This window comes from Heteronotia binoei, chromosome 21 (assembly GCF_032191835.1).
Source record: "Heteronotia binoei isolate CCM8104 ecotype False Entrance Well chromosome 21, APGP_CSIRO_Hbin_v1, whole genome shotgun sequence".
In the NCBI taxonomy this organism is placed as follows: Eukaryota; Metazoa; Chordata; class Lepidosauria; order Squamata; family Gekkonidae; genus Heteronotia; species Heteronotia binoei.
In genome coordinates this window covers 93934346-93958162 of record NC_083243.1, presented here as the reverse complement: position 1 = coordinate 93958162, position 23817 = coordinate 93934346, and the positions used below count along the sequence as shown (strand labels likewise).

The 23817-nt window shown below is 40.3% G+C and overlaps 1 protein-coding gene across 6 annotated transcripts in view; it reads right to left on the bottom strand.

The window, feature by feature from the left end:
* Positions 1 to 626: 626 nt before the first annotated feature.
* The window catches only part of CELF1 (CUGBP Elav-like family member 1), an 86062-nt gene continuing 62871 nt past the window's right edge, over positions 627 to 23817 (bottom strand). For 4 of the 6 annotated variants that reach the window (XM_060261461.1, XM_060261460.1, XM_060261455.1 and 1 more), the window contains exons 9-14: positions 23416 to 23544; positions 16498 to 16611; positions 16157 to 16342; positions 14853 to 14996; positions 8222 to 8390; positions 627 to 3507 (exon numbers count right to left, since the gene is read on the bottom strand). In XM_060261461.1, coding sequence (XP_060117444.1) covers positions 8263 to 8390; positions 14853 to 14996; positions 16157 to 16342; positions 16498 to 16611; positions 23416 to 23544 — 701 coding nt within the window. In that variant the 3' untranslated portion in view covers positions 627 to 3507; positions 8222 to 8262. The remainder of the gene's footprint in view (positions 3508 to 8221; positions 8391 to 14852; positions 14997 to 16156; positions 16343 to 16497; positions 16612 to 23415; positions 23545 to 23817) is intronic. The other 2 variants (XM_060261456.1, XM_060261459.1) reach the window with 1 other exon arrangement.

The following is a 23817-nucleotide window of genomic DNA, read 5'->3' as shown; positions in this document are numbered from 1 at the left end:
GATGGGTACTTGTACAAACTCCTTCAAAATACTGCTAACTGCAAGTAGAACCACAATATCCTTGGCTACCATTAGCAATGCAATGTCTATGTTTAGAGACATCATTGTGCATTTTAGATCATACAGAAGTATCTTAATGTTTTATTTGCTTATAAACTTCCATCTAGCATCTGTGTATTATGAGAATACAGAATGCTAATCTCCATGGATCACCAGACTTAAGTAGCTGGGCAATTCTTTTGTGCATGTGTGTGCGTGCACACGTATACTTTTCTTCCCAGAAGCTATTTCTATCTTTGAACATATCAGATTATCCCATAAACCAACTCAGGTGTGATGCTATATTTGATACACAAGAATTCTGGTCAAGTTATTGGTCACAGTTCATCCTTCAGATAACCAATGTACCACTTAGAATAAGAAATAAAGGATAAACTTTAAAAACACAGAAAAAGCTTAGAATATTACTAGTGTACAAGCAGGGAAAAAGAATAAGTGTTCCAGAGACAATATATGATAAACACTGGGATGCAGTTTGGCTTAGAGAGATGACTATTTCTAACTGGCAAAACCCTCTCCCCTGTTTATTAGTGTGTATGTAAGGAAGAACAAAAATGACACAGAAATTCTTCTCAAACAGTTTAATAGCAAATAGACAAAGGGAGGTACCACACTTGGCATATACAAAATGACTTTTTGTCGGTGTGTCTGTGCAATTAAAACAGCTTTAAGTTCCCCAGTGGGACAAAAAGAAACCACACACAAAGGAAAAAAATTCCTTAATACATACTCGCTTGTTCCAAACTTGTAACAAAATTTTCATTTTTAAATCCACTACACAAATTCCGTGATCGGAAAAGCAACATATGCTTCTGTTATTTTTAAATCATTAAAGTAAAATCCATAATTTTTCTACAGAGTACAACACAATTTCACACAAAAAAGACATTTTGTTTTGCAAATCAAACAAGAAAAAGGAAGAGTTCAAACAAGGTAAAGAAAAGCTTTGCTACAACAGAATCACGACTGAGTTGATTAAATCCTGTTACTGCAGAACAGACTCTACATTTGGTCATAGTGGCAATTTGTTTTCTTGTCACATTTGTGAATCACTTTACATTGTTTTCTAGTAGAAAAGGCAAAAAACTGTACAAAACCCCTAGTGTTAAATACAATGTTTGTACCAATAAAAAATCCCACAGGTTTGTTTCCAAAATGTAAATTTTCTTTTTTTTAAATTATTCACAAAAAGCAGCCAGAAATAAAAGGCAGCTGCTGCTTTACTGTCTCAAATCCATTAAAACCACCACAGAATAATTAAAACAACCAAGGTAAGAAAGGAAAGAAGAAAGAAAAGGAACATCCAATGTTTGGCATTTTGGTTTTCTCCAGAGTTTTCTTTTTTCCACAGGATTCCCCAGAGTTCCTCATGGAACTGAATGCACATTGTAAAGAAATGTATTGGCAAAATTAATCAATGCATTGCAGGGTCTTGACCTCCCCTGCCATAAGACATCCCTGTGCATTGCGACTTGAGCCTAAGAGTAACCATCTCACAGCTGTACCCTCAGATAATGCAGCCATAACCTTTTCAAGCAACTCCTCAAAAAGGTGATGATCACAAGGTTGAGGGAAAAGCTAACTATACATACTCATCTAACAAGCATGGAGAAATGGTTACCCAGCCAGCATAGGGCAGAGAATTGTGTCCAATTCAGTGGAACAAATTAGCCCTCCACCTAGCGTAGAGATAGGTCTCCCGTGCAGTCCTACTCTCCAAAAATTCTCTTCATGCTCTTTCCTCCTGTCAAAGTTCCTTCCCAGCTTCCTCACACCACTTTGCCCCTTGTGTGATTAGGCACCTACCACAGGATTTTCTTGCAGGTGCTCCAAAACCCAGTACTAAGTCTCAGCTTCTATAATAGGTTATATGTGCTACAAGGCTAAAGCATGCTTCCCAGAGAAGGAAGATCTGCCCTATTTTTTTTTTAATCAGGTCAGAAAAGGGGGGAGGGACCCTGCATGACTCCTTACCCAACTTAAGAACAAAAAACAAACAAAAAATATCTCTAGAGAGAGATTCCCCAGCTAAGGCCCCTGAGAAAAGGAGCCGGGGTTGGTACCCTGTTCAGGTAACAGCTAGTATGCTGTTATATTGTGCTTGTCACTTGGGGAAAGAGCCAGCAGTTTTGTGCCTAGGCTTACTATGGGATACATACATTCCTTCTATGGGATACATACACAGAACATGCTACTTCAAGTGTGATGACAGGAGAGCCAACCAAGCTTCCATCCGCTCAGATATGATGGTGTTAAATCTCACACAGCAAGTTACATATTGAACAAGAGGTACAAATTAAGGCTACCCGAAAAGAGCTTTAGCTCCAATGGATCTTAGAAGCAATATTACTGCAAACATCACACACCTTCCTGCTAATCTTCTATCCCTGCCACCTCCACTACCATCAAAACAGTGCAATCAAGCCCCCTGAGACCTTTCCATAGCTGTGATGATAGAGCAAGGTGCAGCTATTGTGTAAAGTAGTCCAAATGCACAGGAGATGTCCTTATGTGACACATGACCACAAGTCTGGCATCCAAAAATGGATAGCTTTGAAACCTATTAAATTGCTCAGTTTTTGCACAAACTATAGAAAACAGAGGTGAAGGGTGTATATATACGAGATTGTGAAGAACACAGCAGGAAACATGCAAAACGTTTACAAGGGCATTATTTGAGTTTGTAAAAAACAAAATCTCATATTTTGCTGAGGAGATTGCAGTTACAAAAAACTAAGCATGCTAGGGTAGGGTTTAACAAAATACAACATCAACTTTGATTAAACTTTCACTGCAGACAGAGGCTGATAATCACACAGGAAGGAAAAAACAGTAAGTGCCAGGGCTAAAATGCAGCTACAATCAGGAGAAAGTGTAGTTCAAGTGTTTTCTGCTGAGGCTACTCAAGTCAAAGAATACATGCTGTCTCCTCAAACACAGAAAGTAGATTCAGCAAAATGTGACCAGAAGCCTCCTGAAAGTTTTAAGTTGCATCATTTTACTTTTTCCTTCAAAGATCTGTTTTAAAACTAAGCACACAGAAAAAACTAAGCCTAGAAGTGATTGGCTGTATGATCACAGAGATACAAATACTCCACGAGGTATGCTAGCAAGGCTGCTCTGAAGACAATTACAAAGAATCAGAATCACAAAATCAAGTGGTTATCTTACGAAGTTCTAGAAAAATAGAATTCTTTTATATTCAAATGCAAGTTTAAATATTCCCCTTCAGCAGTCTTTCTAGCAAAACCAATTTGGCAGCACAAAAAAGGAAAGAAACAAAAAGAAACAAACATAATAAAAATACACATCAGCATCAAAAGTCAACACAAGGTCAAAAGGCGAGAGTTCAAGCATCAGAGAAGCTGAAGAGACAAGGATTTGGACGATGTACTTGAACGCCACATCGACATGCTTTAGGCACAACGATGAACAAACGGCAGGAATCTAGAAAAAAACAAACCAGAAAGAAGGAGACCCACTGAGTTACACAGAGCAGTACATCCAAACAGAGAGAGAGAGAGAACAGGAATGGTCACTGTACAATGAGACCTCTTGGGGAGGGGAATTGACAGGGAAGGGCAGCACATGCCAACAATGAACAAGTAAAAGTTGAAGTGCATAAGACACCAAATAAATGTTAAACTGTCAGATACCAAATGAAAGCAGAGGTCTTAGATTCCCTTGAGACACTGGCTACAGATTGGATTATGGCTAGCACACAGATGGCTGTGCATTCACTACTATCCCAACACCAAGTTCCTGCTAGATCTGCTTGAGGAAGACACCACAATAAATTCCCACTGGTAGAAACTAGACTCCATAAAATATGGCTCCAGGGCTCACACGCATTCAGGGACATTAAGCTCCTAAGAGATAGGAGACACAGAAGGATTCTAAGTGGGAGGAGGTTTTATGGTTGAGATACTTTCTTCTTTCCTATCATAAGACATGCTTGTGTAGAAATCTTTCCTACTTGTTTCAAACATTTAGTAAACAGGGATGCTGTTTGTTGATTTTAGAATCAAGTAAAAAATCACATAAAGGTATGTAAGTGGAACAACCCCCCCCATAAAATAGGAAGGAATTAAGACTTGATTGCAAGCTGACTTGAGCCCTTTTATACTATGAAACCGGCAAGAAAATGTTTGCAATTCTTTCAATAAGTAACTCCTGCTCCCTGACTTTGTGAGGAAGAATTCTGATCTCCCAGAAACTGTACAGTCACTGTTGTCAATCTGAATGGGAGGAATTTGTCTGCAACATCTTGAGAGATTTTCAGAGCTGAGACAATTTGCAAGTGCAAATATACTTAAAATTTTCAGAAAGCATTCTTTCAATGAGATGGTGAACATGGAAAACTGAAGCACCAAATCATTAGTAGGAAAAGTGTGCAGCTGAAGATTAATTACAGTCAAAGGCATATTACGCCATTTTGAACTAAACATAACACTTGGTGTTACAGCTCACTGACCAAAAGCAGTCTTCTATTTTTATGTACGAATTCTTAAAGGATGTTGACCTGCTATGTGTTCTGTTCACAAGGACTAAGCCATTATAGAGTAGATAATTTTAGAATTATCTTTTGGGGGGGGAAGTAATATGTTTGGTTAGAGAATATAGTGAGGCTAACAGAAATTGTGGAGGCTAAATATAGCATTTTAAGATTTCTTTTGTTCATAACATGTGAGACACACCAAGCAGAATCAGAAAAATAAATTGTATCTCGCAGATTCTAGTAAATATGTATATGTCTATGTGAAAACACGCTTGGGTTAAAAAGAAAATTTATATTGCCAATTCAATCATATCTGTCCGCACAGAATTAATTAATTATTTTCTATGAAAATAAGATAGCTCTTTGGAAGAGGTACTTTTAATTTCCCCCCCATGAATGTCAAGTTTGCCTCAAATAATTATTTTAATTTAATGTGTCATCCTTTATTTGCAAATCAGTAAACACACTCACTTTATTCAAAGGATCTAAAATGTTAATATTCTGTTCCAAGATTAAATTCAAGACTTATTACAGCCTTTTTAAAAAATACCAAGAAACGAAAATAGGCGCACTTTTAAATTTGATCTGTTTGTTGTATCGGTCACAACACAGATGACTGATCTAATTTGCCTCAAAGCAACAGCCAATAACATAACATCCAGGCTCCCTGCCAAAGGATCTGTTCAAATCAGGAAAAGGAAAAGTGGGGGTGGGGGGAGAGGAAAGAAACACTGGGAGGGGAAAGATGCAGCATGACAAAACTGGATCAAACTTAGGTTCTCTGTAAAGAAGTCTGCTCTAAAGACTTTTTTTTTGCAAAGCATGCATAGCAAGATCAAATGAATGAGTGAAACTGAGAAGAAAGGCATATTTTGGTTGAAGTTTCCGAATTAAAGTAATTCAGAGAAGTACCACTGAAGGCACAAGAACTCTGTCAATATATATATATCAAAGATCTGATTCTTCAAATTTAATCTAGAAAAGTTTGCTTTTTATCATTCTGAATGAGGGCATTATACAGATCACAATTCCATATAGGAAAATTTACATACATATATTGCAATTTTAATTTAACCAGAGGCAATTTGCCTCTATAGCTATGATGAACACACATACACAGCACATGAAAATTATGGATACTACATAAAAGGTTTACTGAGCAGACTGTGTATGAATAAGCTATCACGGATGGCCAAAAGAAAAAAAAAAAGACAAGGATTCAGAAGGGGTAAGGACAGAGAAGATGCTGGAAGGAGTGACTGTAGAGAAACTTGAGCACAGTTTTCCTCCTTCACTGGTTCACAGCATTAATTATTTTCCTATTTAGCAGTTTGTCCAGCTGCAAACAGGCCACTGAAAATCAGTAGTTTTATTTATGCACATTGTAGCAAGTATATGTAAAACAATCATATTCAGGATTATGCAAATCCTGGCCTTTCCAGTGAAATAATTTAGATAATAAATATTCTCCATCCTGGAGCAGTATAAAACTTCTATAAAAATAGAAACAACATTCTTGGTTATATCAGGTTGCAACTGGAGCAGCTGCTCCCAACCATGACCTTTTTTTTTCTCCTGAAAAGTATATTATTTATTTTAAAAATCTCATGACAACTCCGGAAGTCTAAACATTCCAACAAGATTTTTTCTCAGAATATCAGGACACACTTTTCCTAGTGCACAAAATTCAAATGTATACAGTTCACCTAAGCGTAAGCATATACTTCTGAACAGACCCAAATAATCAACACAGGAAGATACCACATGCCAGCATAGGTGGGAAATTTGGCAATCTGACCATTCACTCTTTGCCACCACTATGCACATTTTATAATACTGACAGTTGCATTTTTAATAATCAGTCCAACAAGGATACGGAACAGTATTTACTAACAATACTTCTAAATTCACTAGAAACGATAACTTGAACCTGAGATGCATGGCCTTATACTTCTGAGATTTAACACACCAGGGGACCCAGTCCCTGGTTATGCCTAATCCCAGTAGTGAGTCACACAGTGCCTGACACATTTTAACATAGTGTTCAGGCTTGATGGGCCTTTAGGCTCCTTCTTATGTGAGAGAACAGGAAGTCATTTTTAAAGTCCTGCTCTCTTCTCCTCACTGGCAAGTCTTCTCAACATCTGATTCCCAAACCCAAGAACTGGAGGATTGGCTGGTGCACTGTGAAAAAGCATGCTCACCAAATGGGAACACACAGAAGAGAATAATAGAGGAAGAAGAAGCAAACTAAATCTATACATAACACTGTAAACTTTCCCACTGAAAGTGGTAGCTTTTTGTGGCTCTAGGGATAAGTGCTACAGTGACTTCTTACCATGGCTCAGGCCAGAATGTCAAAGTTCTCTTTAGTCCCATGTAATCAGTGTATATTTTAAAAGCCCCACTTTTAACACTTTGGCAAATCCACAGGTGTATGAAATAGCAGATATCAGAGGGGAAAGAATTTTGAATGAGGTACTTAGGCACTGGGCTACAAACACTATAAGAAAAGAAGGTTATCAAGATTATGTGCGATGTCAGCAATTCATGTGTAGCCCTTTCTGTTGTATACTAGCACCTGTACTCAAAGGAAAACTGCAGATCAGTAATTGTGATATGAAATTAAATATTGACTTTTTGGACAATAAGGCTTGGACATCTCAGCTCTCAGTTGCAGAAAAGAGGAATGCCAGAAATCTGAGCGACAAGACTTTTAAAAAGACATCTGCCAGTTTAGTTCTAAAGGGGTTGTAAATTGTGTTTCTGAATATTGATTCTACTTTCATTTTGGATGTACAAGCTGTGAAACTGGAATGGAAATAAACTAGAAATCTGATTTTGACATAGAAAATGTGAAGTAGTACCTGAATTAAAACCAGAAATTCCTGGCTTATAGAGAAAGATGTATGTCCCTGCATTAAACTCTCTTAAGTCAAGCCCAGTTTTCATCAAACAAGACATATACTTTTCTAAACAGTGAGAAATTGGCTGTAAAGTTTAATTCTAGCTGGACTGGACTGGACTGATAAAAGGATTTCATTGGCTCATTCTGTCAGCTACCATATTCATTGCACTATACAAATGTACCGTAGTATTATAATTACTGCAGTTTTCCTTTAACACATGAATATTTTTGATCAACTACTTTCCTCTCTCTCCAGAGACTGATTCCATACAAACTCCTCATATAAGGCTTCTGGGAAAATGAGAGTCTGGCCAAGACTCTGCTGGGTGGGATGGGGAGATGGTCTGTTGCCAAGCCACCAAGTATTATGGATTCAGATCCCTCCCCCAATTTCATCAATATCACTTGGGGAACAGCAATAAATCTGTCCCCTTCTCTTTGTGTCAGAGTCAGTTCAGAATGTGTCTTTTCCTTCTCTACCCCCTGCTCCAGTGGCTGGCATTGGTCCTTCTCAACACACACGGGTTACAACACAGCAAACTTAAAAAGATCACCGATATGGCACCTAAACTCCAAAGTAAAACACTTGAAACGAAAGCACAAACTTGTCCTCCATCCGAAGAATTCCCAGTAGAGGCTGCAGCTGAGTCTTCAGGAGATGTGTCAGATAGAATGACATGTATCAGTTTTCATGACTGTAAAAATACAGCCTTAAAGAGTTTCTGAATCACCAAGCGCACTCCTCCCCAACTTACCAGAAGATCCTTCTCACTCCAGTTCCAAAGGGGAGGGGCGCTCAGTATGGCTTGCTGTCATTCTTAGAGCGCTTGAGCTGTACTTTCAGTCGCTTCATGCCAATCTGAAATCCATTCATTGACTGGATGGCAGCCTGTGCAGAGACTGGATTGTCGTAACTTACAAAACCTGAGAAAAATCAGATGTGAAAAAATGCCAGAATAAGCTGTGAAGGTTGCAAACTGACAATCTACCTATGAAGTTCAAGTATTAAAATGATAAGCAATTTTAAAGTCACAAGTGAAACTCCAGTTTCTTTACAAGATGATTCAAAGAAAACAAGACAGAATGCTGTTCTGAGCTACAACTGATAATTGAAAACAATTTCTCACATTGTTAAGATAAAGAAATCCAAATTTACATGTAACAGAATTAAAGAAAAAATAAAAATCATATTGCAGCAATACTGCAATGAGTGCTGTAACCAACTGGATTACATTGCAAGAGTGAGTAGAAAAATTCCTTGGGTGCCTACCAAATGTCGTCTTTAAAAAATTAAAAAAGGAAGCAAACAAAAATAATACCTTATGTGCACCAAATACAAATGGAATAATCCTATACCCATTAGACCTGAAAGGTTTCAACAGGAGTTATATGCATATAACTGGATTAAGAATGAAACCAAAGGAAGATTACAGAATAAGTAACATTGTTTTGAGTTCCAGCACACTGAGGTGTAAGTGCATCTCTTAGAAGGATGATGTTCCACTGACTGGTACCTTCCCTATGTGTGCCCCTGGACAAAAAGGGAGGAATCTGTGGCTAGTATGGTTTGTGATCTGGGAGGGCGGAACAGGAGTTCTGAGAAGAGATTGCCAGTCAGGGTCCACTGGTGTAGGGTCCATACCATGTACGTTCAGCTTTTTCGCTTGGTGGTGATGGTTGAAAGTTCTGACAAAATACAACTGGAGTCGGTACATGTGGCACCGCTGATATTGTGAAGGCCATTAATCCCAATAATCCAAGTGCACTCTTTGCATTTGTTTCAGCTTGGATTTTATTGTACTTGGTAAATATAATGCCTGGAGTACTTATTTTTTATTTATTTACGTTATTTATGGTCTACTTTTCTTACTGAAACTCAAGGTGGATTATGCGGAATGAGTCAATACAATAAAAAAGATGAGACAATCAATAAACAATGAAATAGGATTTGGGTTGCAAAACTAACCAGAAGTCTAAAAAAACAGAACCAATGCAAAATGTGTTAACATGACATGTTAAATAATGCAAAATTATTTAATAGGATCAAACGTACAGCAAACCCATAATAGGATCAAATGTACATGGTAATAACACCACAAGCCCTAATACTTTAGCCAAGTAACTTATTAAAGCATTTCATCCAGTGCTACCCTAATGCTCGCATAGAAAACTCTTCTTGAATAGTTCAGTTATGCATAGTTTGTGGAAAGCCAGGAGAGTGGGAACCTTCCTGACCAACTTGGGCAGGTCATTCCATAAGGTGGGGGCCACAGAGAAGGCACATGTATGGACAGTTGTTGAGTTTGCCCATTTGTTGGCTGGAATCTACAGAAGGCTCTGCTTAGATGAATGAAGCTGACATGGCGAACATGAGGGAGAGACAGTCTCACAGATATTTATTTGATTCATTTCTATCCTGCCCTTCCCATGAGCAGGCTCAGGGCAGGTTACAACGTTACATTAAAACAATAAATCAGACATAAAATTGTAAAATTCTAAAATATGACAATCCAAGGCCATGAAAGGGTTTGTATGCAATAGCCAATACTTTAAATTGAGTCCAGTAACTTATAGGCTGCCAGAGGAGTGACTGTAGTAGGGGAGTACGGTAATATGTATGCTTCATCTAGCTCACTTCATCTGAGCTGCAGCATTCTGCACCAACTGGAGTTTCTGAACTGATTTTGAGGATATTCCAAGGAGGTCTCCCATCCAAGTACTTGCCAGAGTTGACACTAGCTTCCAAGATTTGACAAGATCAGGCTTGCCTGGGCTTGCAACTGCATTAAACTGTATCACCACCAATAATGCTGGGCCTAGTATAACTCCAAGGCTCTTAAATGAATTGACAAGGGTCAGTGAAACCCCACTGAAAGTGAGAAGCAAAATGTCTTTCAAGACCTCCACCTTCCCGACCAGCACTATTTCTGACTTCCCAGAGTTTAATTTCAGTTTGTTCACAGCCATTTAACCACGGCAGCCAGGCAGTGAATTAGAATCTCTGCTGCATCATCAGGAAATTTGGATAAGGATATATATATATATCTAGCTGTGTATTATCTCGCAGTGTAAGGTGCAAATCATATAGGAGTTTTAACTTGGAATTATCTACACTTACCCTGTCATTGATATGCAGATATATCTTGCTTCCCTGTTTCCTCAGGAAAGCTACTACTACTGCTACCACATTGGTGAACACCCTAAGGAGCCAAAGCTAGCCCTAAGGGAAGGGCATGTACTCGAAATGGCAGGAGCCACACTGGAAGTGGAGATACCTGTGGCAATCCAGCCTTATCCAAATGTGGCATTATGCAGCTAGAGATCCAGGTGGGCTGCCATGTTGACTGAAGCAATAGAACAAAGTTGGAGTCTAGTAGCACCTTTAAGGCCAATGAAATTTGATTGAGAATGTGTGCTAGAAAGTGGGGAGTGAATTAGTATGCAAAATAGTGAACATTTTTTTAGCAGATTAAAACAATAAATTGGGGTCTGGTAATCGTCAGTTTAAATTGACTGGGTGGAAAAAACAGCAAGGGCAGTAAGTGTCAGAATTGGAGAGTTATTACAATATTATGCAATATAACAGAGTAGAAATCTCTCTGACAGAACTACTCTTAGAAAAGGATTTAACCCATCTTGAGAGGTATACGTCCACTGTATTCTAATGTATTTTTATATTAAATCTGAACAGAGTAGATTCCATCTTCATTCTACAGAAAAATGTTGCAATTTTAACCCATGCTTTAGAGGAGACCAATGGAACATTACAACAGACTCTAATTTATTACTCTTGAACCTAACGACATAGATATCACTCTCCAGTTCTGACGTTTATTGCCCTTGCTGTTTTTTCCGCCTAGCCAACTTAAACCGATGACTACCAAACCTCAAAGAACTTATTATTTTAATTTGCAAAAAAAAAGTTCACTATTTTGCATATTAATTCACTGCCCACTCTCTCCATATGTAGGACTGCTAATATCATCCCATACTATTGTCTGATAAAGTTTGCTTTTAGCACACAAAAGCTTACATTCTCAATAAAAATTTGTTGGTCATCTACTAATAAGTCCGAACCACACACCCTGGTATAACAGAGGAAGGACATTGGTAACTGATAACAATTCTGAACTTTTTAAAATGACAGGACCTTTTTTTGGTCTCTTAGGACTAGGATGAGTTTATTCCTCCTTTTTTCTTGACCAGATAGTACCTGGAGCAAAACCCTGAATGCTGATCCTTTGCAAGCACTTCACTGATTATTTTCTTGCTGAGGAGGGTGCTGACGTCTGCAATGAATTCTAGAGAAGGGGTGGGAGAGTGGGACAAAGGGATGCCCAGGTTGAAAGAGAGGTGAATTTGATGATATGCCTGCTGACATGATGCTGAGTACTTCATTGGGCTTGGGTGATATCCTGCCAGGTGATTTGATGATGATTCAGTTCCTCTGTTAGGCTGTACTGATCAAAAGCCCTGTTTGGCAGGTTGGGGTTTAAGTGACTGGGATCTAACTGTTCCCCTGGGAGTAGAGAATCTTCTCTGCTGGACCAGGGGTTAACTGGAAAGCATATAAGCAGGTTTGTTGGAGTATGAGGGATGAGGCATTCAGTAGCCATTTCTTCTGGGAGCGGAGCAGTATGGGCTAAAGAAAGCCCTAGTTTTTGGAGTAGATGAGGTAGAGGGGATTACTCCCAGTATCTTAGCTGCAAGACTGTATTTCTGCATCTTATTAAACACCTCATCAGTACTGGTGTATAACAGGACTGTGCCTTCAAAGGGCAGGTCCTCAATTCTGTTATGGGTTTTTTGTGGGAGTACAGTGGACCTGAGCCAGGAATAATGACATAATTCTATGGCTGTGGCAAGGCTGTGTGCTCTTTGAAGAGTCTACTAAGTGTTTGGTTGTGGAAATTTGGTGTATGGACAGTTTTGATCCCTCTAGGCTAAGAGCCTTGCCTTGTGTTCAACCTCAGGCAGCATCTCTAAATAGGGGGCAATGCCATCCCCAACGGAAGGGCTAGCGGCAATTTTGAACCAAAGAACAGAGGAGGCATAGATTTTTCTGTCAATTCCATCCAGTTTATGGCACTATCAACAGGGGCTGAGTGTTCTTTGTCTTTGTTTTTCACTTGGGATATGGTCTGCTATCAGGGACTTGACTGTGGAGTGTTGAAAGTGGAAAGGGCGTCCTTCCTGCTTGGTTTCTGATTTTCAATACATTTAGTGAAAACCGACATCAATGACAAATGTAGCTAATTACGAGTAGTGATCTCAAGTAGACCTTTCATGACTGGGATTGTGAATGGACCTCTATTCATGCAAGGTATTACTTCAAACGTTGGATCCACTGCCTGGGAAGAGGGGGGAGCATGATAAGCTGATGTCAAATGATCTTGCCATTCAGATGAGTTGTTCATTGTAAATGTGAGAATGTTTGCTGGGGGAGAATTGGATGATTCTGGCATAATATCATTTGGAAAAAGTTGGGAGGCATAATCCAGCTCCCAGTCTTCATAACCAATATGTTCATAGTCCAAATCCTCTAGAGTGTTCATCTCTTCATAGGGTTCCTGTGGGAGATCTGGGTCATCTATGAAGCATGGGTCTGCTTCCTCTTGGTTAGAGCTGAGAGGAGCATATGGATCCCAGCCTTGGTCATAATAGTCTCACCAGAGGTCTTGGGCACAGCATTTAGGACTTCGAATACAAATCCACTGGAACTAACTGGAAAGGTGGTTCTGAATGGTGACATAAGGGGGGCTGATGACATGGGATGGAAATCCTGAACTTTACTCTCTGAGGTGGATCAGGGTGATTGCTTGATGGAGAAAGCATTCTCAGAATGGGGATGAGCTCTTTGACCAGTTCCCAGGAGATTTTGTGAGGGACTATGCCCTCAAGATGAAGACAGGAAGAGCTGGATGACCATTTTGACTTAGGAGGCTACTCTGCATCCTTGTACTTATGCCAAACTTTCTTCAATGGTAGTTCTGAGGATCAATACTCTAGTGATGTAGAGACCCAGCCCCTGGATTTTTCTGTGGGTTATTTGGGTCTAGAGCAGTTAGTTTCAGGCCTGGAATTGAGGATACTCAGATCCTTTTATTGGTAATGGAAGACGGCATAGTGTTTGGATCTTTGTTCTGAGTGGCACTGGGCAGTGCTTTATCCTGAAGTCCTGCTTTTAGACAGGAAGCCCTGTCTTGCCTTGTCTTTGGAGTGAATTGGTGGCAGATGGAGCAGCATGATATGACACACTCCTTACCAAGGAATATTAGACATTGTTTGTGGTCATTTTGGTGGGGGATTTTTGACCCACAGGACTCACTTTTCTTTTTAAAGTGCCTTTTGTGCCATTTTGTAGGCTACAGGCTCCTGTTAGGTTGATGAGGTAGGTTTATTAGAAATTATTGCAGGTGAAAAAAGGAACAGTTTCTGTAAATGGCAGTTATGGCAGAGAGAAAACTGAGGGAAGGTGCTCTGTCCCTCTATATCATGCTAGAAAAGATGGAAAACAGAGTGGGGGGGGGAGATGGAGCACTTCTAGGTGTTCTGAGGTGCAAAAATGCTCTCTGCAGCAGGCTTGCATGTGTATAGTACACATGTGGGACTGCACAGGTATCACAATGAGCTTGTATCTCTTAAGACATTTATACATAAATATTATTTCTATTATTACATTTTCATTCTCAAGAACAAGTCATTTCCAGATTAATCTAACTCCTTCTAACCACCCATGGCCTGAAGGACGTCCGATTTGCCTTGACCAGGGCCAGGGCTTTCTCGGTCCTGGCCCTAGCCTGGTGGAATCAGCTCCTTATGGAGATCTGGGCCCTATCTGAGTTATTACCATTCCGTAGGGCCTGTAAGATGGAGCTATTCTGCCAGGCCTCTGGATGAGGCAGCGGGCATCCTATTTCAGCTACTATTCCATCAGTTGGCCTCCTTTGTTGTGACATCATGCTGTACTATTATTATTACCATCATTCTGTTCTTGGGCCGACAGTTGTTTAATTCTGTAAAATGTGCCCTTCCCGCCTATGATTCACTTTATCTTATTGTTTTTTGGTTATGTTAATTTTATTGCATTGTTTTTAGTTTTAATCTGTAGGGTTTTTTTATTGTTATTTATTTCATGTTGTGATCTGTCCTTAGCTCGTTTATGGGAAAGGGCGGAATATAAGGTGGCAAAATAAATAAATAAAAAGGAGCCAAAAATATCTCTGCAAATCTGATGGTATTAAATGACTGTACTTCTTTTACTATTCAAGGGTCTCATATTCAAGCTTTTCCCTGAGACAACGCTCCTCCCCTAAATAGCTGGTATTTCTATTATTCTCCCCTTCTGCAAAAAACAAAACAAAAACCCAATTTAATCCAACATACCAAAGCACTTGCTCAGATTGGTCTGCTTGTCAATGAAAACCTTGGCAGAGACAACATTCCCAAAAGGCATGAACATCTGCAGCAGGTCTTGGTCCCCAAACTCCTGGGGGAGGTGGTAGATGAAAAGATTGGCTCCCTCTGGACCTTTAACACATTCATTTAGAAACAAGTTCAACAAAAGCATAATTCGCTTGGCTTTCACCAATTCAAACACTGCCCATTTGTGCGTCTTAAAACAGCACTATAGCTCTGGGCTTGATTCTAGAGCCCACTAGGACTTACTCAATTCAAAGTCAACTAAAACCAGACAATTTCCTGTCCTTATGCTACACTAAACAGTACCCCTTGGTCAGTAAAAATCAAAATGTGGCCTTTTCTTATTTATTTATTACTTACTTACTTACTTTAAATTTCTATCCCGCCCTCTCCGCAAGCGGACTCAGGGCGGCTAACAACATACATTTTTTCAATTTAACCAATAAAAAACTACAATTTAAAATTATTTAAAGCACTTAAACATTTAAAACATTCCATTGCATTTTTGGTGCTGTATCACTATAATATAATTTGACGTAGATATCAATGTAAATGGTATTCATGGTACTCTGTAACGGTGTAGAGTGGCAGCTCTCCCAAATTAGGTTAGTTCTCAAAGGCCTGTTGAAACAGTTCGGTCTTACAGGCCCTGCGGAAAGTAGAAAGATCCCGCAAGGCCCTTATGGCCTTGACTGCCTCTTCAGTGATTTTCCAATAAAATCATCATTGGTTCATTGTACCTGTTGCTGATTGGAGAATATGGGCTACAACAACAATGCTTTATGTACTGGTAAATGCAATAATGGTACCTAAATTCAGAAAAAGCCACATTTTTTTAAAACGTTAAAGGGTGGGTGCAAAATCAGTCTCTGAGTTCCTGCACTTCAAATCCCTCCCAAGCCAGTTAATATTGTTTTCATCACTAGCCCTCAATGTTCAATATCTAAGTTAGTCTACATTCTTCATAAAAGCAACATCAGATGAAAGAAATCATTAAAATCAGTCTAGGCCAGGAAACTTCAGTTACTTGACCACAAAATCACTAAGTTGCCTTAGGTAAACTACCATGCTCTTACCTTAATCCCTCCCCCAAAAGAATACTACTACTGGCCTTAAAGGACTATGGAGAATATATGTGATGTTTTTTATATACCTCTATGAAAAGTCATTTTCAAGAAAATGTTCTGTGTACAGCACCATATATAAAGGATACCCTCTTATTTCACCATTACCTCCCACTTACCCTTCCATCACTACTACCCACCTACCTTCCTTTTGACTTCCTGCTGCGCCAATACTCTGCTGTGTTAAAAGACTCTGGTTGTAGAGTGTGGGCAATGCGGCAGCAGCATATTGCTGAATCCCGGAGTAGGCCTGAGAAAGGGCCTCCATTGTGCTACCTGTGCCATTTGAAAGGCCACTACTGCCCAGTCCACCATTTAAGGCTGCCATTCCTAGGTATGAAAACAGAACAGACATTAATAAATTATTGATCTGCCAACCAGTTTTTGTTTAAATCTTTATTACTGAGAAGACATCTTGGCGAAACCCAAAACATGGCTTATACTAAAAATAACATTCTTTTTTCTTCTGTTCATCTTAAACTTACCTGCTAAAGAGCCAACACTGAGACCTGCAGTAGCCCCTGCCAGTGTTTGCAGTGCTCCAAGAGAAGCCATTGGGTTGACAGATGAACTGCTACTGGAACTGGGGGATGAACCTGCTATTAAAATGGCAGAGTTAAACACCACAAATAGTTTTCAGTACTAATTATACTTTTTAATCAACTTCACTGAAAGGCCCCCAAATGGTTTGGACATCTATATTGAGAATTCTTCTAACCCACCTCACAGGGCTGTTGTAAGGATAAAATGGAGGGGGGCATATGCATCTACTGGAGCTTCTTGGAAAAATGATGCGAAAAAAATGCTACAGATGGGACAGAGATATGTAGGGAATCTGTTTGACCACAGAATATTCAGATTACTATTCTACTAACACGTCACACTGTCCAGTCTGAGTTCATTAGTGCCAGGTATATGTTCAAATGCCAATCTGCAAGTGATAATTGTTTCTATATTTATGGATAAACAGCAACAGTTTTATATTTTAGAAAAGTTGCAGCTTTTCAAATGAATACAAGATTTTTCCTCAGCAATTTAGGAGCAGCATACAAACAAGATTTGTTCTAGAAATAAGAACTTTCCCAACATGCAATTCCAATTCGAATAGCCATAAGCAAGGTAGAGAGAACTCTCCTGAGTTGACAGTATTTAACACACTGTCTCATTAGTGTTTTATGCCTAGACACAAGGAAGTTGGTTGGACACGAATTTGCACCAGGCTATGGGATTCTTTAACACCCAGATTTTCTACTGGTAGTTTCTCACTAGAAGAAGAAGAATTGCAGATTTATACCCCACTCTTCTCTCTGAATCAGAGACTCAGAGCAGCTTACAATCGCCTTTATCTTCTCCCCCCACAACAGACACCCTGTGAGGTGGGTGGGGCTGAGACTCTCACAGCAGCTGCCCTTTCAAGGACAACCTCTGCCAGAGCTATGGCTAACCCAAGGCCATTCCAGCAGGTACAAGTGGAGGAGTGGGGAATCAAACCTGGTTCTCTCAGATAAGAGTCCATGCACTTAACCAGTACACCAAACTGGCTCTCAAGAAACATTCATAATTAACTGGACAAGAATTTGTACAAGCTATAGTATTTTTCAACACCCAGATTTTCTACAGGCATTTTCTCACTAAAGAAACAGTTATAATTATAATACTAACAAGCATTTAGTCTGAAACAAGATCACTCTGCTCCCATCTTAGTGATAAAGCATAATTTAGCAGCCATAGAAAATTTCTGAAATACATATTGTCTCTCCAACATGCCTACAGGATGTTAACCATAGCCTCCAGTTATGCAGATCAAGTGAGAAAGGAGGAACAAGGTCCTCAAAATATCATTCAATGTTATTGGGGGGAAGTCCTTAGATAATGTCCTTCTGCTGAAGTCTAACATCACACTTGTACATCACGCCGTGTACAATAAACCTTCTGATGGCCACACTCATGTTTATTTATTTAAAATTGTTTTATGCCACCTTTCCACCCAATTAGGGTCTCTAAGGCAGTGAACATGAACACATTAAAACATCTGAACAATAAAAAACATTAAAATTACAGAATTATTAAATATAAAGAGCCAAAGAGGAGTTCAATAACCATTATCAGGGGATATGCCAAACAAAATGGAAAAGTCTTCACCTGCTGGTTGAAGACAGCAATAGAGGGAGATAGACAAACCTCCCTGCAGAGGGAGCTCCAAAGTTTTGATGCCACAACCTAGAAAGTTCTTTTTTGGGGCCTCACCTCTCTAGCAGGGCCTCTGAGATGACTGGAGTGTATGGGTAGGTATATATGAGTAAAGACAGTCCTTAGGGTATGTTGGTCCTATACAGAGCTTTAAGGTAAATATCAGCATCCTGAATTGAGCCAGGAAGCAAACTGGAAGCCAGCATATATGGAACAAGACTGGAGTGATACAATCCCTATGACCCACTTCAGTCAACATCCTTGCCACGGCATTTTGTATCAACTATAGATTCTGAATAGTCTTCAAAGGCATCCCCATTTGGAGTGCATTGCAGTAATCTAATCTAGATGTTTGTGGAGACACAGTTGCAGTGCAAGTGCACTGGTGGAGGGTCAAAACATTATCTCTCTCCCTTAATTTTCAATATATGTGTGGCTACAGAAAAAAGTAAAGCACAGCAACTGAGTACATTCATACAAAACCTGTTCTTCACTAATGCAAAGAATAACTCAGTATCCATTGAGAGGTGTTCTATAGGAATGTCAGAGAAAAAAGATGTGCAAATGTGCAGACAACACAAAGAAATTTGCCATTATAATATTCTCTCTGCCTCCCCTTCTTCCCAAGCAATGTAAGCCTAATGGGTCTGCTGGCTTATGTTGTACAGAAAAAGCAAATACTAGCAAATATGTTAGCAAATCTCCAATCCAAATCTAGAACACTGAAAGAACAAAAAGGCAGATTAAGTAAATTTTCAAAAAAGGGAGGAGGGATGACCCAGGAAACTACAGGCCAGTCTGACTTCTGCTCAAGGAAGATACTGGAGCAGATTTTAAAGGTATCAATCAACAAGTATCTAAAAGACTTGGTGATCTGGGGAAGTCAGCATAGATTTGTCCCCAACAGGTCCTGCCAGATGAACCTAATTTCCTTCTTTTATCCAGTGATAAGCTTAGTGGATTGAGGGAATGCTGTCGATGTTGTTTACCTTGATTTCAATAAAGCTTTTGACAGTGCTCTCCATGATATTCTGATGGGTAAACTAGAGAACTGTGGACTGGACTGTAGGATAGTTAGGTGGATAGAGAACTGGTTGGCGAGCTACACTCAAAGAGTAGTTTTTAATGGAATTTCATCTGAACAGAGGAAGGTGTCCAGTGGGGTGCCACACGGCTCAGCTCTGGGCCTGGTACTTTTCAATTTTTTTATAAATTATCTGGTTGAGGATGTGGAGGGGCTACTCATTAAATTTTCAGATGACACCAAATTGGGAGGAGTAGCGAACACAGCAGCAACAACAACAACAAAGCAGAAGATAGAGACAGAATTCAACAAGATCTGAACATGCTGGAAAAGTGGGCGGATGTGAACAAGATGTAATTTAACGAGGATAAGTGCTGAAAACATCTGGGTAACAAAAACGAGGAACATGCATACTGGAGATGAGGAATATACTTCTGGGTAGCAGTGAGTGTGAACAAGATCTTGGGGTACAGGTGGACCATAAGTTAAATATGAGCAGCCAGTGTGATGCAGTGGCAAAAAAGGCAAATGCCAACTTGGGGTGTATCAACAGAGGCATAACATCCAAATCTCAAGATGTCACAGTCCCGCTGTACATTGCATTGGTCAGGCTGTACCTGAGTATTGTGTACAGTTCTGGAGGCCTCACTTCAAAAATGATGCAGACACAATGAAGTGGGAGCAGAGGGGAGCGATGAAGGTGATCAGGGGCCTGGAGACAAAGTCCTGTGAGAAAAGGTTTGAGGGACTTGGGAATGTTCAGTCTGGAGAAGATGAGGTTGAGGGGGAACATGATTGCTCTCATTAAGTATGTGAAGGGCTGTCACTTAGAGGAGGGCAGGAGCTGTTCCTATTGGCACCAGAGGATAGGACTTGCAATAATGGGTTTAAATTAAAAGTGGGAAGGTACCAGTTAGATATTAAGAAGAATTTATTAACAGTAAGAGATGTTCAGCAGGGAATCAGCTACCTAAAGAGGTGAGCTCCTCCTCGCTGGCAGTCTTTATGCAGCATCAGAGATGCTCTAGGCTGATCCTAAATTGAGAAGGGGGTTGGGCTAGATGGCCTGTATGGACCCTTCTAACTCTGTGATTCTATGAAACAAAGAACAACTTATACTGAAACCAAAGTTTTTCATTCTGAGGAGTACTGCACAGATTACTGAAGATATGCATAAAAAGAACTGACCTAGATAGCCCAGGCTAACCCCATCTATTCAGATCTCATAAGCTAAGCAGAGACAGTTCTGGTTAGTAATAGGATGGGAAATCCTTCGAGAGACAGGAGATCACACAACCCTAGACCATGTTTTAATGGTGTAATATGTGGCTAGTTCTATTGTCACACGTGATATGACATCATAATTCTCAACATGGCACAAGGTGTGGATACTTAAACCCAGAGACTGGAGGCACATATGGAAAAGACAGATCTTTCTACAAACTCAAGAAAAACCCCAGGTTTGCTGAAAAGTCTGCCATCTCTCTCTCTCTCTGTTAGCTGCTGTCCAGTCACTTCCAACTTACGGTGCCCCTATCAATTAATTATGTCTAAAATGCCCTACTGTTAACAGCTATGCTCAGATCTTGTAACCAAGGGCCATACAGGGCTTCCTTTATTGAGTCTACCCATCCAGTGTTGGATCTTTCTCTTTTCCTGCTGCCTTCTTCTTAGAATTATTATCTTTTCCAGTGACCACATTGAGTGACCAAAGTATGACAGTCTCATTTATACATACATATCTATGACAGATAGATGATAGAGGAGACTATTTCACCAAAATGATAAAAGGAGCTGTAGCTTTAAGAAATGAACACCTTGAATGGCTGTTGCTAGGCATCATCAACAGTATTGCCAGTCTTCAGGCCTTGGTTTCTGTCAGGAAAAGGCAGGACCTTTTCAAAGGCTGATACAGCCTTTGATGGATAATTCCTTGGGCTGGGCCGGACAGCAATCATGGGGCACCTTGCTACCATGTGATTTGCATGACTCACCCAGGCCCAGCTACTTGGTATTATTTAACAGCAGCCACCACAAGAAAGCCAATGTGGTGCAGTGGTTAAAGTTTCAGACTAGGATCTGGGATATCCAGGTTCAAATCTCCACTCTGCCAGGGAACCTCACTTGGTAATCTTGGGCCAGTTACACCCTCTCAGCCTAACCTATTTAATAGGGATATTGAGAGTACATAATGGGGAGGAGAATGTTGTAAGCTGCTCTGGGTTCCTATTGTGGAGAAATGTGCGGCATAACTTTAAGTAAATAAATAACAAATATAGCTAAAGATGAGGGACAGAAAAAAAGGTAAGTTCGTGGGTGGGTAGGAAAAAGAGAAAGCAGCAGGGAAATGTGAAGATATTGGGGGCAGTCAGGAGGAGGGAAAGAGGAGTACAGGGAGGGGATACAGGGGAAAGTGATCCTCTAAAATTCTTGCAGGTTTCTCACAGTGCAACTGGGTTCACCTTGGCTGATACCATGCAACCTTGCCAGCATTTTCTTTGGAAGAGGCTTCCTCACATGCAGGGATAGAGGAAAAGTTGAAGATGGGGGCAGATAAAGTAAGACGTCTGGTGAGTGGGAAGGAGAGAAGGAAGAAGGGAATGGGAGAGGCTGTGGGGGCTGCCAGGGAAGAGAAAAAGAAAATGGTGAGGCAGGAAAATTGAGATGGAGGGTGGTAAGCAGTGAGTGAGGGAGGAAAATTTAGTGGAGAATGATAAGCAGTGGGGTGCCACAGGGCTCAGTACTGGATCCAATGCTTTTTAACTTGTTCATTAATGATTTGGAGTTGGGAGTAAGCAGTGAAGTGGCTAAGTTTGCAGATGACACTAAATTGTTCAGGGTGGTGAGAACCGGAAAGGATTGTGAGGCACTCCAAAGGCATCTGTTGAGGCTGAGCAAGCGGGTGTCAACATGGCAAATGAGGTTCAATGTGGCCAAGTGCAAGGTAATACACATTGGAACCAAAAATCCTAACTATAAATACAAGTTGATAGGGTGTGAACTGGAGGAGACTGACCAAGTGAGAGATCTTGGGGTTGTAGTAGATAACTCACTGAAAATGTCAAAACAGTGTGCGATTGCAATAAAAAAGGCCAATGCTATGCTGGGAATTATTAGGAAGGGAATTGAAAACAAATAGCCAGTATCATAATAATAATAATTTAAAAAAGGTAAAGGTAGTCCCCTGCACAAGCACCAGTCATTTCCGACTCTGGGATGACGTTGCTTTCACAACATTTTCACGGCAGACTTTTTACGGGGTGGTCTGTCATTGCCTTCCCCAGTCATCTACACTTTCCCCCCCAGCAAGCTGGGTACTCATTTTACCGACCTCAGAAGGATGGAAAGCTAAGTCAACCTGGAGCCGGCTACCTGAACCCAGCTCCCGCTGGGATCGAACCCAGGGTCATGAGCAGGGAGCTCAAACTGCAGTACTGCAGCTTTACCACTCTGCGGCCTCACTTGGAGTACTGTGTACAATTCTGGTCACTGCACCTCAAAAAAGATATTATAGCATGGAAAAAGTGCAGAAAAGGGCAACTAGAATGATTAAAGGCTTGGAACACTTTCCCTATGAAGAAAGGTTAAAACGCTTGGGGCTCTTTAGCTGGTGAAACTTCGACTGAGGAGTGACATGATAGAGATTTACAAGATTATGCATGAGATAGAGAAGTTTGAGAAAGAAGTACTTTTCTTCCTTTCTCACAATACGAGAACTCATGGGCACTCAATGAAATTGCTGAGCAGTTGGGTTAGAATGGATAAAAGGAAGTACTTCTTCACCCAAAGGGTGATTAACACTTGGCATTTATTGCCACAGGAGGTGGAGGCGGCTACAAGCATAGCCAGCTTCAAGTGGGGATTGGTTAAACGTATGGAGCAGAGTTCCATTAGTGGCTATTAGCCACAGTGTATTGTTGGAACTCTCTGTCTGGGACAAGTGATGCTCTGTATTCTTGATGCTTGCAGGGGACCACAGTGGGAGGGCTTCTAGTGAACTGGCCCCACTGATGGACCTCCTGATGGTACCTGGGTTTTTTGGCCACTGTGTGACAGAGAGTGTTGGATTGGATGGGCCATTGGCCTGATCCAACATAGCTTCTCTTATGTTCTTATGAGATGCCCCCTGGCAAATTTTTAAAGGTACTCAACTTGTTAATACTGTTATCCTCAGAAACGACTTTCTTACCTGAACTGGTGAGTACACTTAGAGGGCTGTTGGAAGAATTGAGTGCAGTGGTACCACTTGGCGTATTCTGAGCGGCACTTGCTGCAGCCGCTAATGCAGCTAAGTTCTGTAACTGCATTGCATTCAGACCTGTAAGACATGAACAATGTATAATGCATTTGCTCCTATACCACTGTCCTTATGTCCTCAGTGACCTAAGCAAACTTCCTATATTTTCAGCAGCATCACTCAATAAATACTTCATGTGGAAAATAATTAAGAGTTTTATCATCCCAAATGCTTGCAGCAAGAGTAAATATTTTCTAAAGTTCCTCTCAAATAACTCTGTATCCATGTATGTATGCGCCATCCATGGTGTCTGTGCCTTTGTAATGATCAAACACAGAAGTGTTTTTACCCAAC